The 17,437-nt window shown below is 47.6% G+C and overlaps 1 protein-coding gene across 1 annotated transcript in view; it reads left to right on the forward strand.

Moving 5' to 3' along the window:
- LOC149369659 (uncharacterized) overlaps positions 1–16,161 on the forward strand; it is a 177,270-nt gene extending 161,109 nt beyond the window's left edge. The window contains exons 2-3 of the mRNA XM_089559181.1: positions 14,715–14,984; positions 15,092–16,161. Coding sequence (XP_089415307.1) covers positions 14,715–14,984; positions 15,092–16,125 — 1,304 coding nt within the window. The 3' untranslated portion in view covers positions 16,126–16,161. The remainder of the gene's footprint in view (positions 1–14,714; positions 14,985–15,091) is intronic.
- The last annotated feature ends 1,276 nt before the right edge of the window (positions 16,162–17,437 follow it).

A 17,437-nucleotide genomic window follows, 5' to 3' on the forward strand; every position in this document is an offset into this window, starting at 1 on the left:
GTTTACCCGCGACGTTCAGGCGCGCTTTTTCTGAAAGCGCTAGTCAAAGCTCTGTAGATTGCTAACTGTACTGGCTGTGTGCTGTGTGGCTGGGCTTCGTCATAAGTACGATCATTTTCAGATTACGCCATTTTATAACATTAACTCGCCTGGCCGCTTCTCTTTCCTGCTGCTGAGATTGTTTACCCGCGACGTTCAGGCGCGCTTTTTCTGAAAGCGCTAGTCAAAGCTCTGTAGATTGCTAACTGTACTGGCTGTGTGCTGTGTGGCTGGGCTTCGTCATAAGTACGATCATTTTCAGATTACGCCATTTTATAACATTAACTCGCCTGGCCGCTTCTCTTTCCTGCTGCTGAGATTGTTTATCCGCGACGTTCAGGCGCGCTTTTTCTGAAAGCGCTAGTCAAAGCTCTGTAGATTGCTAACTGTACTGGCTGTGTGCTGTGTGGCTGGGCTTCGTCATAAGTACGATCATTTTCAGATTACGCCATTTTATAACATTAACTCGCCTGGCCGCTTCTCTTTCCTGCTGCTGAGATTGTTTACCCGCGACGTTCAGGCGCGCTTTTTCTGAAAGCGCTAGTCAAAGCTCTGTAGATTGCTAACTGTACTGGCTGTGGGCTGTGTGGCTGGGCTTCGTCATAAGTACGATCATTTTCAGATTACGCCATTTTATAACATTAACTCGCCTGGCCGCTTCTCTTTCCTGCTGCTGAGATTGTTTATCCGCGACGTTCAGGCGCGCTTTTTCTGAAAGCGCTAGTCAAAGCTCTGTAGATTGCTAACTGTACTGGCTGTGGGCTGTGTGGCTGGGCTTCGTCATAAGTACGATCATTTTCAGATTACGCCATTTTATAACATTAACTCGCCTGGCCGCTTCTCTTTCCTGCTGCTGAGATTGTTTACCCGCGACGTTCAGGCGCGCTTTTTCTGAAAGCGCTAGTCAAAGCTCTGTAGATTGCTAACTGTACTGGCTGTGTGCTGTGTGGCTGGGCTTCGTCATAAGTACGATCATTTTCAGATTACGCCATTTTATAACATTAACTCGCCTGGCCGCTTCTCTTTCCTGCTGCTGAGATTGTTTACCCGCGACGTTCAGGCGCGCTTTTTCTGAAAGCGCTAGTCAAAGCTCTGTAGATTGCTAACTGTACTGGCTGTGTGCTGTGTGGCTGGGCTTCGTCATAAGTACGATCATTTTCAGATTACGCCATTTTATAACATTAACTCGCCTGGCCGCTTCTCTTTCCTGCTGCTGAGATTGTTTACCCGCGACGTTCAGGCGCGCTTTTTCTGGAAGCGCTAGTCAAAGCTCTGTAGATTGCTAACTGTACTGGCTGTGTGCTGTGTGGCTGGGCTTCGTCATAAGTACGATCATTTTCAGATTACGCCATTTTATAACATTAACTCGCCTGGCCGCTTCTCTTTCCTGCTGCTGAGATTGTTTACCCGCGACGCTCAGGCGCGCTTTTTCTGAAAGCGCTAGTCAAAGCTCTGTAGATTGCTAACTGTACTGGCTGTGTGCTGTGTGGCTGGGCTTCGTCATAAGTACGATCATTTTCAGATTACGCCATTTTATAACATTAACTCGCCTGGCCGCTTCTCTTTCCTGCTGCTGAGATTGTTTACCCGCGACGTTCAGGCGCGCTTTTTCTGAAAGCGCTAGTCAAAGCTCTGTAGATTGCTAACTGTACTGGCTGTGTGCTGTGTGGCTGGGCTTCGTCATAAGTACGATCATTTTCAGATTACGCCATTTTATAACATTAACTCGCCTGGCCGCTTCTCTTTCCTACTGCTGAGATTGTTTACCCGCGACGTTCAGGCGCGCTTTTTCTGAAAGCGCTAGTCAAAGCTCTGTAGATTGCTAACTGTACTGGCTGTGTGCTGTGTGGCTGGGCTTCGTCATAAGTACGATCATTTTCAGATTACGCCATTTTATAACATTAACTCGCCTGGCCGCTTCTCTTTCCTACTGCTGAGATTGTTTACCCGCGACGTTCAGGCGCGCTTTTTCTGAAAGCGCTAGTCAAAGCTCTGTAGATTGCTAACTGTACTGGCTGTGTGCTGTGTGGCTGGGCTTCGTCATAAGTACGATCATTTTCAGATTACGCCATTTTATAACATTAACTCGCCTGGCCGCTTCTCTTTCCTGCTGCTGAGATTGTTTATCCGCGACGTTCAGGCGCGCTTTTTCTGAAAGCGCTAGTCAAAGCTCTGTAGATTGCTAACTGTACTGGCTGTGTGCTGTGTGGCTGGGCTTCGTCATAAGTACGATCATTTTCAGATTACGCCATTTTATAACATTAACTCGCCTGGCCGCTTCTCTTTCCTGCTGCTGAGATTGTTTATCCGCGACGTTCAGGCGCGCTTTTTCTGAAAGCGCTAGTCAAAGCTCTGTAGATTGCTAACTGTACTGGCTGTGTGCTGTGTGGCTGGGCTTCGTCATAAGTACGATCATTTTCAGATTACGCCATTTTATAACATTAACTCGCCTGGCCGCTTCTCTTTCCTACTGCTGAGATTGTTTACCCGCGACGTTCAGGCGCGCTTTTTCTGAAAGCGCTAGTCAAAGCTCTGTAGATTGCTAACTGTACTGGCTGTGTGCTGTGTGGCTGGGCTTCGTCATAAGTACGATCATTTTCAGATTACGCCATTTTATAACATTAACTCGCCTGGCCGCTTCTCTTTCCTGCTGCTGAGATTGTTTACCCGCGACGTTCAGGCGCGCTTTTTCTGAAAGCGCTAGTCAAAGCTCTGTAGATTGCTAACTGTACTGGCTGTGGGCTGTGTGGCTGGGCTTCGTCATAAGTACGATCATTTTCAGATTACGCCATTTTATAACATTAACTCGCCTGGCCGCTTCTCTTTCCTGCTGCTGAGATTGTTTACCCGCGACGTTCAGGCGCGCTTTTTCTGAAAGCGCTAGTCAAAGCTCTGTAGATTGCTAACTGTACTGGCTGTGTGCTGTGTGGCTGGGCTTCGTCATAAGTACGATCATTTTCAGATTACGCCATTTTATAACATTAACTCGCCTGGCCGCTTCTCTTTCCTGCTGCTGAGATTGTTTACCCGCGACGTTCAGGCGCGCTTTTTCTGAAAGCGCTAGTCAAAGCTCTGTAGATTGCTAACTGTACTGGCTGTGTGCTGTGTGGCTGGGCTTCGTCATAAGTACGATCATTTTCAGATTACGCCATTTTATAACATTAACTCGCCTGGCCGCTTCTCTTTCCTACTGCTGAGATTGTTTACCCGCGACGTTCAGGCGCGCTTTTTCTGAAAGCGCTAGTCAAAGCTCTGTAGATTGCTAACTGTACTGGCTGTGTGCTGTGTGGCTGGGCTTCGTCATAAGTACGATCATTTTCAGATTACGCCATTTTATAACATTAACTCGCCTGGCCGCTTCTCTTTCCTACTGCTGAGATTGTTTACCCGCGACGTTCAGGCGCGCTTTTTCTGAAAGCGCTAGTCAAAGCTCTGTAGATTGCTAACTGTACTGGCTGTGTGCTGTGTGGCTGGGCTTCGTCATAAGTACGATCATTTTCAGATTACGCCATTTTATAACATTAACTCGCCTGGCCGCTTCTCTTTCCTGCTGCTGAGATTGTTTACCCGCGACGTTCAGGCGCGCTTTTTCTGAAAGCGCTAGTCAAAGCTCTGTAGATTGCTAACTGTACTGGCTGTGTGCTGTGTGGCTGGGCTTCGTCATAAGTACGATCATTTTCAGATTACGCCATTTTATAACATTAACTCGCCTGGCCGCTTCTCTTTCCTGCTGCTGAGATTGTTTACCCGCGACGTTCAGGCGCGCTTTTTCTGAAAGCGCTAGTCAAAGCTCTGTAGATTGCTAACTGTACTGGCTGTGTGCTGTGTGGCTGGGCTTCGTCATAAGTACGATCATTTTCAGATTACGCCATTTTATAACATTAACTCGCCTGGCCGCTTCTCTTTCCTACTGCTGAGATTGTTTACCCGCGACGTTCAGGCGCGCTTTTTCTGAAAGCGCTAGTCAAAGCTCTGTAGATTGCTAACTGTACTGGCTGTGTGCTGTGTGGCTGGGCTTCGTCATAAGTACGATCATTTTCAGATTACGCCATTTTATAACATTAACTCGCCTGGCCGCTTCTCTTTCCTACTGCTGAGATTGTTTACCCGCGACGTTCAGGCGCGCTTTTTCTGAAAGCGCTAGTCAAAGCTCTGTAGATTGCTAACTGTACTGGCTGTGTGCTGTGTGGCTGGGCTTCGTCATAAGTACGATCATTTTCAGATTACGCCATTTTATAACATTAACTCGCCTGGCCGCTTCTCTTTCCTGCTGCTGAGATTGTTTACCCGCGACGTTCAGGCGCGCTTTTTCTGAAAGCGCTAGTCAAAGCTCTGTAGATTGCTAACTGTACTGGCTGTGTGCTGTGTGGCTGGGCTTCGTCATAAGTACGATCATTTTCAGATTACGCCATTTTATAACATTAACTCGCCTGGCCGCTTCTCTTTCCTACTGCTGAGATTGTTTACCCGCGACGTTCAGGCGCGCTTTTTCTGAAAGCGCTAGTCAAAGCTCTGTAGATTGCTAACTGTACTGGCTGTGTGCTGTGTGGCTGGGCTTCGTCATAAGTACGATCATTTTCAGATTACGCCATTTTATAACATTAACTCGCCTGGCCGCTTCTCTTTCCTGCTGCTGAGATTGTTTACCCGCGACGTTCAGGCGCGCTTTTTCTGAAAGCGCTAGTCAAAGCTCTGTAGATTGCTAACTGTACTGGCTGTGTGCTGTGTGGCTGGGCTTCGTCATAAGTACGATCATTTTCAGATTACGCCATTTTATAACATTAACTCGCCTGGCCGCTTCTCTTTCCTACTGCTGAGATTGTTTACCCGCGACGTTCAGGCGCGCTTTTTCTGAAAGCGCTAGTCAAAGCTCTGTAGATTGCTAACTGTACTGGCTGTGTGCTGTGTGGCTGGGCTTCGTCATAAGTACGATCATTTTCAGATTACGCCATTTTATAACATTAACTCGCCTGGCCGCTTCTCTTTCCTACTGCTGAGATTGTTTACCCGCGACGTTCAGGCGCGCTTTTTCTGAAAGCGCTAGTCAAAGCTCTGTAGATTGCTAACTGTACTGGCTGTGTGCTGTGTGGCTGGGCTTCGTCATAAGTACGATCATTTTCAGATTACGCCATTTTATAACATTAACTCGCCTGGCCGCTTCTCTTTCCTACTGCTGAGATTGTTTACCCGCGACGTTCAGGCGCGCTTTTTCTGAAAGCGCTAGTCAAAGCTCTGTAGATTGCTAACTGTACTGGCTGTGTGCTGTGTGGCTGGGCTTCGTCATAAGTACGATCATTTTCAGATTACGCCATTTTATAACATTAACTCGCCTGGCCGCTTCTCTTTCCTGCTGCTGAGATTGTTTACCCGCGACGTTCAGGCGCGCTTTTTCTGAAAGCGCTAGTCAAAGCTCTGTAGATTGCTAACTGTACTGGCTGTGTGCTGTGTGGCTGGGCTTCGTCATAAGTACGATCATTTTCAGATTACGCCATTTTATAACATTAACTCGCCTGGCCGCTTCTCTTTCCTACTGCTGAGATTGTTTACCCGCGACGTTCAGGCGCGCTTTTTCTGAAAGCGCTAGTCAAAGCTCTGTAGATTGCTAACTGTACTGGCTGTGTGCTGTGTGGCTGGGCTTCGTCATAAGTACGATCATTTTCAGATTACGCCATTTTATAACATTAACTCGCCTGGCCGCTTCTCTTTCCTGCTGCTGAGATTGTTTACCCGCGACGTTCAGGCGCGCTTTTTCTGAAAGCGCTGGTCAAAGCTCTGTAGATTGCTAACTGTACTGGCTGTGTGCTGTGTGGCTGGGCTTCGTCATAAGTACGATCATTTTCAGATTACGCCATTTTATAACATTAACTCGCCTGGCCGCTTCTCTTTCCTGCTGCTGAGATTGTTTACCCGCGACGTTCAGGCGCGCTTTTTCTGAAAGCGCTAGTCAAAGCTCTGTAGATTGCTAACTGTACTGGCTGTGTGCTGTGTGGCTGGGCTTCGTCATAAGTACGATCATTTTCAGATTACGCCATTTTATAACATTAACTCGCCTGGCCGCTTCTCTTTCCTACTGCTGAGATTGTTTACCCGCGACGTTCAGGCGCGCTTTTTCTGAAAGCGCTAGTCAAAGCTCTGTAGATTGCTAACTGTACTGGCTGTGTGCTGTGTGGCTGGGCTTCGTCATAAGTACGATCATTTTCAGATTACGCCATTTTATAACATTAACTCGCCTGGCCGCTTCTCTTTCCTACTGCTGAGATTGTTTACCCGCGACGTTCAGGCGCGCTTTTTCTGAAAGCGCTAGTCAAAGCTCTGTAGATTGCTAACTGTACTGGCTGTGTGCTGTGTGGCTGGGCTTCGTCATAAGTACGATCATTTTCAGATTACGCCATTTTATAACATTAACTCGCCTGGCCGCTTCTCTTTCCTGCTGCTGAGATTGTTTACCCGCGACGTTCAGGCGCGCTTTTTCTGAAAGCGCTAGTCAAAGCTCTGTAGATTGCTAACTGTACTGGCTGTGTGCTGTGTGGCTGGGCTTCGTCATAAGTACGATCATTTTCAGATTACGCCATTTTATAACATTAACTCGCCTGGCCGCTTCTCTTTCCTGCTGCTGAGATTGTTTATCCGCGACGTTCAGGCGCGCTTTTTCTGAAAGCGCTAGTCAAAGCTCTGTAGATTGCTAACTGTACTGGCTGTGTGCTGTGTGGCTGGGCTTCGTCATAAGTACGATCATTTTCAGATTACGCCATTTTATAACATTAACTCGCCTGGCCGCTTCTCTTTCCTGCTGCTGAGATTGTTTACCCGCGACGTTCAGGCGCGCTTTTTCTGAAAGCGCTAGTCAAAGCTCTGTAGATTGCTAACTGTACTGGCTGTGGGCTGTGTGGCTGGGCTTCGTCATAAGTACGATCATTTTCAGATTACGCCATTTTATAACATTAACTCGCCTGGCCGCTTCTCTTTCCTGCTGCTGAGATTGTTTATCCGCGACGTTCAGGCGCGCTTTTTCTGAAAGCGCTAGTCAAAGCTCTGTAGATTGCTAACTGTACTGGCTGTGGGCTGTGTGGCTGGGCTTCGTCATAAGTACGATCATTTTCAGATTACGCCATTTTATAACATTAACTCGCCTGGCCGCTTCTCTTTCCTGCTGCTGAGATTGTTTACCCGCGACGTTCAGGCGCGCTTTTTCTGAAAGCGCTAGTCAAAGCTCTGTAGATTGCTAACTGTACTGGCTGTGTGCTGTGTGGCTGGGCTTCGTCATAAGTACGATCATTTTCAGATTACGCCATTTTATAACATTAACTCGCCTGGCCGCTTCTCTTTCCTGCTGCTGAGATTGTTTACCCGCGACGTTCAGGCGCGCTTTTTCTGAAAGCGCTAGTCAAAGCTCTGTAGATTGCTAACTGTACTGGCTGTGTGCTGTGTGGCTGGGCTTCGTCATAAGTACGATCATTTTCAGATTACGCCATTTTATAACATTAACTCGCCTGGCCGCTTCTCTTTCCTGCTGCTGAGATTGTTTACCCGCGACGTTCAGGCGCGCTTTTTCTGAAAGCGCTAGTCAAAGCTCTGTAGATTGCTAACTGTACTGGCTGTGTGCTGTGTGGCTGGGCTTCGTCATAAGTACGATCATTTTCAGATTACGCCATTTTATAACATTAACTCGCCTGGCCGCTTCTCTTTCCTGCTGCTGAGATTGTTTACCCGCGACGCTCAGGCGCGCTTTTTCTGAAAGCGCTAGTCAAAGCTCTGTAGATTGCTAACTGTACTGGCTGTGTGCTGTGTGGCTGGGCTTCGTCATAAGTACGATCATTTTCAGATTACGCCATTTTATAACATTAACTCGCCTGGCCGCTTCTCTTTCCTGCTGCTGAGATTGTTTACCCGCGACGTTCAGGCGCGCTTTTTCTGAAAGCGCTAGTCAAAGCTCTGTAGATTGCTAACTGTACTGGCTGTGTGCTGTGTGGCTGGGCTTCGTCATAAGTACGATCATTTTCAGATTACGCCGTTTTGTAACATTAACTCGCCTGGCCGCTTCTCTTTCCTGCTGCTGAGATTGTTTACCCGCGACGTTCAGGCGCGCTTTTTCTGAAAGCGCTAGTCAAAGCTCTGTAGATTGCTAACTGTACTGGCTGTGGGCTGTGTGGCTGGGCTTCGTCATAAGTACGATCATTTTCAGATTACGCCGTTTTGTAACATTAACTCGCCTGGCCGCTTCTCTTTCCTGCTGCTGAGATTGTTTATTCGCGACGTTCAGGCGCGCTTTTTCTGAAAGCGCTAGTCAAAGCTCTGTAGATTGCTAACTGTACTGGCTGTGGGCTGTGTGGCTGGGCTTCGTCATAAGTACGATCATTTTCAGATTACGCCATTTTATAACATTAACTCGCCTGGCCGCTTCTCTTTCCTGCTGCTGAGATTGTTTACCCGCGACGTTCAGGCGCGCTTTTTCTGAAAGCGCTAGTCAAAGCTCTGTAGATTGCTAACTGTACTGGCTGTGTGCTGTGTGGCTGGGCTTCGTCATAAGTACGATCATTTTCAGATTACGCCATTTTATAACATTAACTCGCCTGGCCGCTTCTCTTTCCTGCTGCTGAGATTGTTTACCCGCGACGTTCAGGCGCGCTTTTTCTGAAAGCGCTAGTCAAAGCTCTGTAGATTGCTAACTGTACTGGCTGTGTGCTGTGTGGCTGGGCTTCGTCATAAGTACGATCATTTTCAGATTACGCCATTTTATAACATTAACTCGCCTGGCCGCTTCTCTTTCCTGCTGCTGAGATTGTTTACCCGCGACGTTCAGGCGCGCTTTTTCTGAAAGCGCTAGTCAAAGCTCTGTAGATTGCTAACTGTACTGGCTGTGTGCTGTGTGGCTGGGCTTCGTCATAAGTACGATGATTTTCAGATTACGCCATTTTATAACATTAACTCGCCTGGCCGCTTCTCTTTCCTGCTGCTGAGATTGTTTACCCGCGACGTTCAGGCGCGCTTTTTCTGAAAGCGCTAGTCAAAGCTCTGTAGATTGCTAACTGTACTGGCTGTGTGCTGTGTGGCTGGGCTTCGTCATAAGTACGATCATTTTCAGATTACGCCATTTTATAACATTAACTCGCCTGGCCGCTTCTCTTTCCTGCTGCTGAGATTGTTTATCCGCGACGTTCAGGCGCGCTTTTTCTGAAAGCGCTAGTCAAAGCTCTGTAGATTGCTAACTGTACTGGCTGTGTGCTGTGTGGCTGGGCTTCGTCATAAGTACGATCATTTTCAGAGTACGCCATTTTATAACATTAACTCGCCTGGCCGCTTCTCTTTCCTGCTGCTGAGATTGTTTACCCGCGACGTTCAGGCGCGCTTTTTCTGAAAGCGCTAGTCAAAGCTCTGTAGATTGCTAACTGTACTGGCTGTGTGCTGTGTGGCTGGGCTTCGTCATAAGTACGATCATTTTCAGATTACGCCGTTTTGTAACATTAACTCGCCTGGCCGCTTCTCTTTCCTGCTGCTGAGATTGTTTACCCGCGACGTTCAGGCGCGCTTTTTCTGAAAGCGCTAGTCAAAGCTCTGTAGATTGCTAACTGTACTGGCTGTGTGCTGTGTGGCTGGGCTTCGTCATAAGTACGATCATTTTCAGATTACGCCATTTTATAACATTAACTCGCCTGGCCGCTTCTCTTTCCTGCTGCTGAGATTGTTTACGCGCGACGTTCAGGCGCGCTTTTTCTGAAAGCGCTAGTCAAAGCTCTGTAGATTGCTAACTGTACTGGCTGTGTGCTGTGTGGCTGGGCTTCGGCATAAGTACGATCATTTTCAGATTACGCCATTTTATAACATTAACTCGCCTGGCCGCTTCTCTTTCCTTCTGCTGAGATTGTTTACCCGCGACGTTCAGGCGCGCTTTTTCTGAAAGCGCTAGTCAAAGCTCTGTAGATTGCTAACTGTACTGGCTGTGTGCTGTGTGGCTGGGCTTCGTCATAAGTACGATCATTTTCAGATTACGCCATTTTATAACATTAACTCGCCTGGCCGCTTCTCTTTCCTGCTGCTGAGATTGTTTACCCGCGACGTTCAGGCGCGCTTTTTCTGAAAGCGCTAGTCAAAGCTCTGTAGATTGCTAACTGTACTGGCTGTGGGCTGTGTGGCTGGGCTTCGTCATAAGTACGATCATTTTCAGATTACGCCATTTTATAACATTAACTCGCCTGGCCGCTTCTCTTTCCTGCTGCTGAGATTGTTTACCCGCGACGTTCAGGCGCGCTTTTTCTGAAAGCGCTAGTCAAAGCTCTGTAGATTGCTAACTGTACTGGCTGTGGGCTGTGTGGCTGGGCTTCGTCATAAGTACGATCATTTTCAGATTACGCCGTTTTGTAACATTAACTCGCCTGGCCGCTTCTCTTTCCTGCTGCTGAGATTGTTTACCCGCGACGTTCAGGCGCGCTTTTTCTGAAAGCGCTAGTCAAAGCTCTGTAGATTGCTAACTGTACTGGCTGTGTGCTGTGTGGCTGGGCTTCGTCATAAGTACGATCATTTTCAGATTACGCCATTTTATAACATTAACTCGCCTGGCCGCTTCTCTTTCCTGCTGCTGAGATTGTTTACCCGCGACGTTCAGGCGCGCTTTTTCTGAAAGCGCTAGTCAAAGCTCTGTAGATTGCTAACTGTACTGGCTGTGGGCTGTGTGGCTGGGCTTCGTCATAAGTACGATCATTTTCAGATTACGCCATTTTATAACATTAACTCGCCTGGCCGCTTCTTTTTCCTGCTGCTGAGATTGTTTACCCGGGACGTTCAGGCGCGCTTTTTCTGAAAGCGCTAGTCAAAGCTCTGTAGATTGCTAACTGTACTGGCTGTGTGCTGTGTGGCTGGGCTTCGTCATAAGTACGATCATTTTCAGATTACGCCGTTTTGTAACATTAACTCGCCTGGCCGCTTCTCTTTCCTGCTGCTGAGATTGTTTACCCGCGACGTTCAGGCGCGCTTTTTCTGAAAGCGCTAGTCAAAGCTCTGTAGATTGCTAACTGTACTGGCTGTGTGCTGTGTGGCTGGGCTTCGTCATAAGTACGATCATTTTCAGATTACGCCATTTTATAACATTAACTCGCCTGGCCGCTTCTCTTTCCTGCTGCTGAGATTGTTTACCCGCGACGTTCAGGCGCGCTTTTTCTGAAAGCGCTAGTCAAAGCTCTGTAGATTGCTAACTGTACTGGCTGTGTGCTGTGTGGCTGGGCTTCGTCATAAGTACAATCATTTTCAGATTACGCCATTTTATAACATTAACTCGCCTGGCCGCTTCTCTTTCCTGCTGCTGAGATTGTTTACCCGCGACGTTCAGGCGCGCTTTTTCTGAAAGCGCTAGTCAAAGCTCTGTAGATTGCTAACTGTACTGGCTGTGTGCTGTGTGGCTGGGCTTCGTCATAAGTACGATCATTTTCAGATTACGCCATTTTATAACATTAACTCGCCTGGCCGCTTCTCTTTCCTGCTGCTGAGATTGTTTACCCGCGACGTTCAGGCGCGCTTTTTCTGAAAGCGCTAGTCAAAGCTCTGTAGATTGCTAACTGTACTGGCTGTGTGCTGTGTGGCTGGGCTTCGTCATAAGTACGATCATTTTCAGATTACGCCGTTTTGTAACATTAACTCGCCTGGCCGCTTCTCTTTCCTGCTGCTGAGATTGTTTACCCGCGACGTTCAGGCGCGCTTTTTCTGAAAGCGCTAGTCAAAGCTCTGTAGATTGCTAACTGTACTGGCTGTGTGCTGTGTGGCTGGGCTTCGTCATAAGTACGATCATTTTCAGATTACGCCATTTTATAACATTAACTCGCCTGGCCGCTTCTCTTTCCTGCTGCTGAGATTGTTTACGCGCGACGTTCAGGCGCGCTTTTTCTGAAAGCGCTAGTCAAAGCTCTGTAGATTGCTAACTGTACTGGCTGTGTGCTGTGTGGCTGGGCTTCGGCATAAGTACGATCATTTTCAGATTACGCCATTTTATAACATTAACTCGCCTGGCCGCTTCTCTTTCCTTCTGCTGAGATTGTTTACCCGCGACGTTCAGGCGCACTTTTTCTGAAAGCGCTAGTCAAAGCTCTGTAGATTGCTAACTGTACTGGCTGTGTGCTGTGTGGCTGGGCTTCGTCATAAGTACGATCATTTTCAGATTACGCCATTTTATAACATTAACTCGCCTGGCCGCTTCTCTTTCCTGCTGCTGAGATTGTTTACCCGCGACGTTCAGGCGCGCTTTTTCTGAAAGCGCTAGTCAAAGCTCTGTAGATTGCTAACTGTACTGGCTGTGGGCTGTGTGGCTGGGCTTCGTCATAAGAACGATCATTTTCAGATTACGCCATTTTATAACATTAACTCGCCTGGCCGCTTCTCTTTCCTGCTGCTGAGATTGTTTACCCGCGACGTTCAGGCGCGCTTTTTCTGAAAGCGCTAGTCAAAGCTCTGTAGATTGCTAACTGTACTGGCTGTGGGCTGTGTGGCTGGGCTTCGTCATAAGTACGATCATTTTCAGATTACGCCGTTTTGTAACATTAACTCGCCTGGCCGCTTCTCTTTCCTGCTGCTGAGATTGTTTACCCGCGACGTTCAGGCGCGCTTTTTCTGAAAGCGCTAGTCAAAGCTCTGTAGATTGCTAACTGTACTGGCTGTGTGCTGTGTGGCTGGGCTTCGTCATAAGTACGATCATTTTCAGATTACGCCATTTTATAACATTAACTCGCCTGGCCGCTTCTCTTTCCTGCTGCTGAGATTGTTTACCCGCGACGTTCAGGCGCGCTTTTTCTGAAAGCGCTAGTCAAAGCTCTGTAGATTGCTAACTGTACTGGCTGTGGGCTGTGTGGCTGGGCTTCGTCATAAGTACGATCATTTTCAGATTACGCCATTTTATAACATTAACTCGCCTGGCCGCTTCTCTTTCCTGCTGCTGAGATTGTTTACCCGGGACGTTCAGGCGCGCTTTTTCTAAAAGCGCTAGTCAAAGCTCTGTAGATTGCTAACTGTACTGGCTGTGTGCTGTGTGGCTGGGCTTCGTCATAAGTACGATCATTTTCAGATTACGCCGTTTTGTAACATTAACTCGCCTGGCCGCTTCTCTTTCCTGCTGCTGAGATTGTTTACCCGCGACGTTCAGGCGCGCTTTTTCTGAAAGCGCTAGTCAAAGCTCTGTAGATTGCTAACTGTACTGGCTGTGTGCTGTGTGGCTGGGCTTCGTCATAAGTACGATCATTTTCAGATTACGCCATTTTATAACATTAACTCGCCTGGCCGCTTCTCTTTCCTGCTGCTGAGATTGTTTACCCGCGACGTTCAGGCGCGCTTTTTCTGAAAGCGCTAGTCAAAGCTCTGTAGATTGCTAACTGTACTGGCTGTGTGCTGTGTGGCTGGGCTTCGTCATAAGTACGATCATTTTCAGATTACGCCATTTTATAACATTAACTCGCCTGGCCGCTTCTCTTTCCTGCTGCTGAGATTGTTTACCCGCGACGTTCAGGCGCGCTTTTTCTGAAAGCGCTAGTCAAAGCTCTGTAGATTGCTAACTGTACTGGCTGTGTGCTGTGTGGCTGGGCTTCGTCATAAGTACGATCATTTTCAGATTACGCCATTTTATAACATTAACTCGCCTGGCCGCTTCTCTTTCCTGCTGCTGAGATTGTTTACCAGCGACGTTCAGGCGCGCTTTTTCTGAAAGCGCTAGTCAAAGCTCTGTAGATTGCTAACTGTACTGGCTGTGTGCTGTGTGGCTGGGCTTCGTCATAAGTACGATCATTTTCAGATTACGCCGTTTTGTAACATTAACTCGCCTGGCCGCTTCTCTTTCCTGCTGCTGAGATTGTTTACCCGCGACGTTCAGGCGCGCTTTTTCTGAAAGCGCTAGTCAAAGCTCTGTAGATTGCTAACTGTACTGGCTGTGTGCTGTGTGGCTGGGCTTCGTCATAAGTACGATCATTTTCAGATTACGCCATTTTATAACATTAACTCGCCTGGCCGCTTCTCTTTCCTGCTGCTGAGATTGTTTACCCGCGACGTTCAGGCGCGCTTTTTCTGAAAGCGCTAGTCAAAGCTCTGTAGATTGCTAACTGTACTGGCTGTGTGCTGTGTGGCTGGGCTTCGTCATAAGTACGATCATTTTCAGATTACGCCGTTTTGTAACATTAACTCGCCTGGCCGCTTCTCTTTCCTGCTGCTGAGATTGTTTATCCGCGACGTTCAGGCGCGCTTTTTCTGAAAGCGCTAGTCAAAGCTCTGTAGATTGCTAACTGTACTGGCTGTGTGCTGTGTGGCTGGGCTTCGTCATAAGTACGATCATTTTCAGATTACGCCATTGTATAACATTAACTCGCCTGGCCGCTTCTCTTTCCTGCTGCTGAGATTGTTTACCCGCGACGTTCAGGCGCGCTTTTTCTGAAAGCGCTAGTCAAAGCTCTGTAGATTGCTAACTGTACTGGCTGTGGGCTGTGTGGCTGGGCTTCGTCATAAGTACGATCATTTTCAGATTACGCCGTTTTGTAACATTAACTCGCCTGGACGCTTCTCTTTCTTGCTGCCGAGATTACCCGCGGCGTTCAGACGAGCTTTTTCTGATAGCGTTAGTCAAAGCTCTGTAGATTGCTAACTGTGCGCTTGGCATTGCAATTAATACACAGTACATGTGCATTTAATGCATTTGCATGTGTGTTCTTTCAAAGGGAAGCCTGCCAATCTGATGGATAATGGAAATCCGGACTGGGCACCGAGTCTGCGGCTGGGCCACGGCCGTTATGACCGTACTACTGCGGTTGCATCCGCGCGTTACATGCGGTGTAAACGGCGACAACAGAATAAACCGCATGCTGATGCAGTGTGCAATCAGTCCTCGAGGCCTGTAGCACCACCTGAGCCTGCCACAGGCTTGGAACTAGAACCTGATGAGCCCACTCTAATGGATGGCCCCATTCTGGAGTCTACTACAACGACAGGTTCGTGTTCATACGATTCCCAAGCTTGTTAGTCTAAAGGTTTCTCAATTTTATCATGTCCCGGTTTCACACTGACAGGCAATCTGTTGATCTGTTTCTTTTTCCAGAGGTAGGAGTCCAGACTGAGCTCACGTGCAGAGACCTCCAATTGCTAGAGCAAGATTACATCAAACTATCCATTGAGCTGGCCACGGTGAAAAAGGAAAAAGAGGAAATGGAAATGTCAGAGGCGTCCTTGCGTGAAGACCCCAACAAAGTGTCATTCTACACAGGTCTTCCAAATTTTGTAGTTCTAATGGCTGTGTTCAACCTCCTAGAGACGTTTGTGAAGCACACACCACAAAACTCATTGGGAAAGTTTCAGGAATTTTTAGTTTTTGTAATGAAGCTAAAGTTAAACCTACCATATCAGGACCTCGCTTACCGCTTTCACATATCAGAGTCAACCGTATGTCGGATATTCGACAAATGGCTACATGTTGCATTTTGCAGACTGAAGCCTCTCATTTCATGGCCCTCAAGGCATGCAATAAGGAGGACAATGCCGCAAGCCTTTTTCGACTCCTTCGGAGGAAAGGTAGCAGTCATAGTCGACTGCTTTGAGATCAAGCTTGAACGGCCATCATCCCTGCAACCAAGATGTCAGACTTGGTCCCAGTACAAATCGAGCAATACAGCCAAGTACCTAATAGGAATATGTCCTCAGGGAGTGATCACATTTATTTCCGATGGTTGGGGAGGGAGGACACCTGACAAACACATTACTGAACACTGCGGCATTCTTGACCATTTATCACATGGTGATGTGGTACTGGCAGACAGAGGTTTTGATATTGCTGACAGTGTAGGCTTGTACTGTGCAAAGGTCCACATACCTGCATTCACCAAAGGCAAAAGGCAGTTGTCAGCAGTGGATGTCGAGGCAACGAGAAATCTGGCAAATGTCAGAATTCACGTTGAGAGGGTGATCGGCTTGGTTCGTAACGAGTTCGTCGTAATGAAATCCGTTCTGCCACTAGAGTATGCGACTCTCAAACAGGGACACCAGTTCACACCTCTAGACAAAATCGTCAACGTTTGCTGTGCACTGACAAATTTCAGTCAATCTGTTGTTCCTGCAAATCCAGAGCCATGTAGCTAAGCTTGCTGAGCATGCGTGGTATTTGGAAAAGGCTATTCTTGCATCATCATCAGCCTGACTACGCCCAGTGCAGGGCAGAGGCCTCTCCGATGTCTCTCCAATTGACCCTGTCCTTTGCCAGTTGTGGCCATTGTATCCCCGCAAATTTCTTAATCTCATCTGCCCACCTAACTTTCTGCCGTCCCCTGCTACGTTTGCCTTTTCTTGGAATCCACTCATCAGCCTGACTACGCCCAATGCAGGGCAGAGGCCTCTCCGATGTCTCTCCAATTGACCCTGTCCTTTGCCAGTTGTGGCCATTGTATCCCCGCAAATTTCTTAATCTCATCTGCCCACCTAACTTTCTGCCGTCCCCTGCTACGTTTGCCTTTTCTTGGAATCCACTCATCAGCCTGACTACGCCCAATGCAGGGCAGAGGCCTCTCCGATGTCTCTCCAATTGACCCTGTCCTTTGCCAGTTGTGGCCATTGTATCCCCGCAAATTTCTTAATCTCATCTGCCCACCTAACTTTCTGCCGTCTCCTGCTACGTTTGCCTTTTCTTAGTATCCACTCCGTTACCCTTCTTGCATATACTGTGCAAAATGTGTTTACCTGTCATTTTTTTTTACTGTACTCAGTATAAAGGCTGCCAGTTCTCTCTTGCTTCTACGATCCCACATCTAATGTTATAACATTCATTCAACACTAAGGAACAAGGACACAAGAAACATACCACAGGACGGGTGCTAACTACCTACTTTTTATTGTTGGCAGTGTGGTATACTGATTGAAGCTAAATTTCTCTTCATACCGCACTGACAAAGCAGTCTTGCCTAGTGAACTCTCAAATCTGCATCTCATCACATCAAAGGCAAATACAATTGAAACCACCGTTGCAACTCGAAGGGACATTGAGAGTTACAGTTGTCTTTCAATCCTTCTGTCATTTGCCTAGCTTGTACTTGGGCATAGCATAGTTTGATTGGTCCCCACATGTGTGACAGATGAGTATGACCTTCTGTTTCGATGTGTGTTCCAAGAGACATTGCACAGCAGATCGCAAGACACCATCTCTGGATGCATAGCGCCACTCGAGGAAAGCATTGTAGCAGTCACTGGTTACATGGCCAAACTTCTTCAGGAGTTTCTTCCTTTTCCACATGTGATCTTTGCCATACGATTTGTATGTAGGTGATGAGAGCTTGTAGCCATGCAATAAATTCATCATTAGCTACAAGCTTGATTTGAAGTATCATCTGCAATTGCCGACACAGAACAACTCATGGTAGCAGGTAAATGAAAGCTTGGGGCTTGTGTTCCAGGGACTCTG

Source organism: Amblyomma mixtum, chromosome 1 (genome assembly GCF_055824585.1).
Source record: "Amblyomma mixtum isolate Tamu chromosome 1, ASM5582458v1, whole genome shotgun sequence".
In the NCBI taxonomy this organism is placed as follows: Eukaryota; Metazoa; Arthropoda; class Arachnida; order Ixodida; family Ixodidae; genus Amblyomma; species Amblyomma mixtum.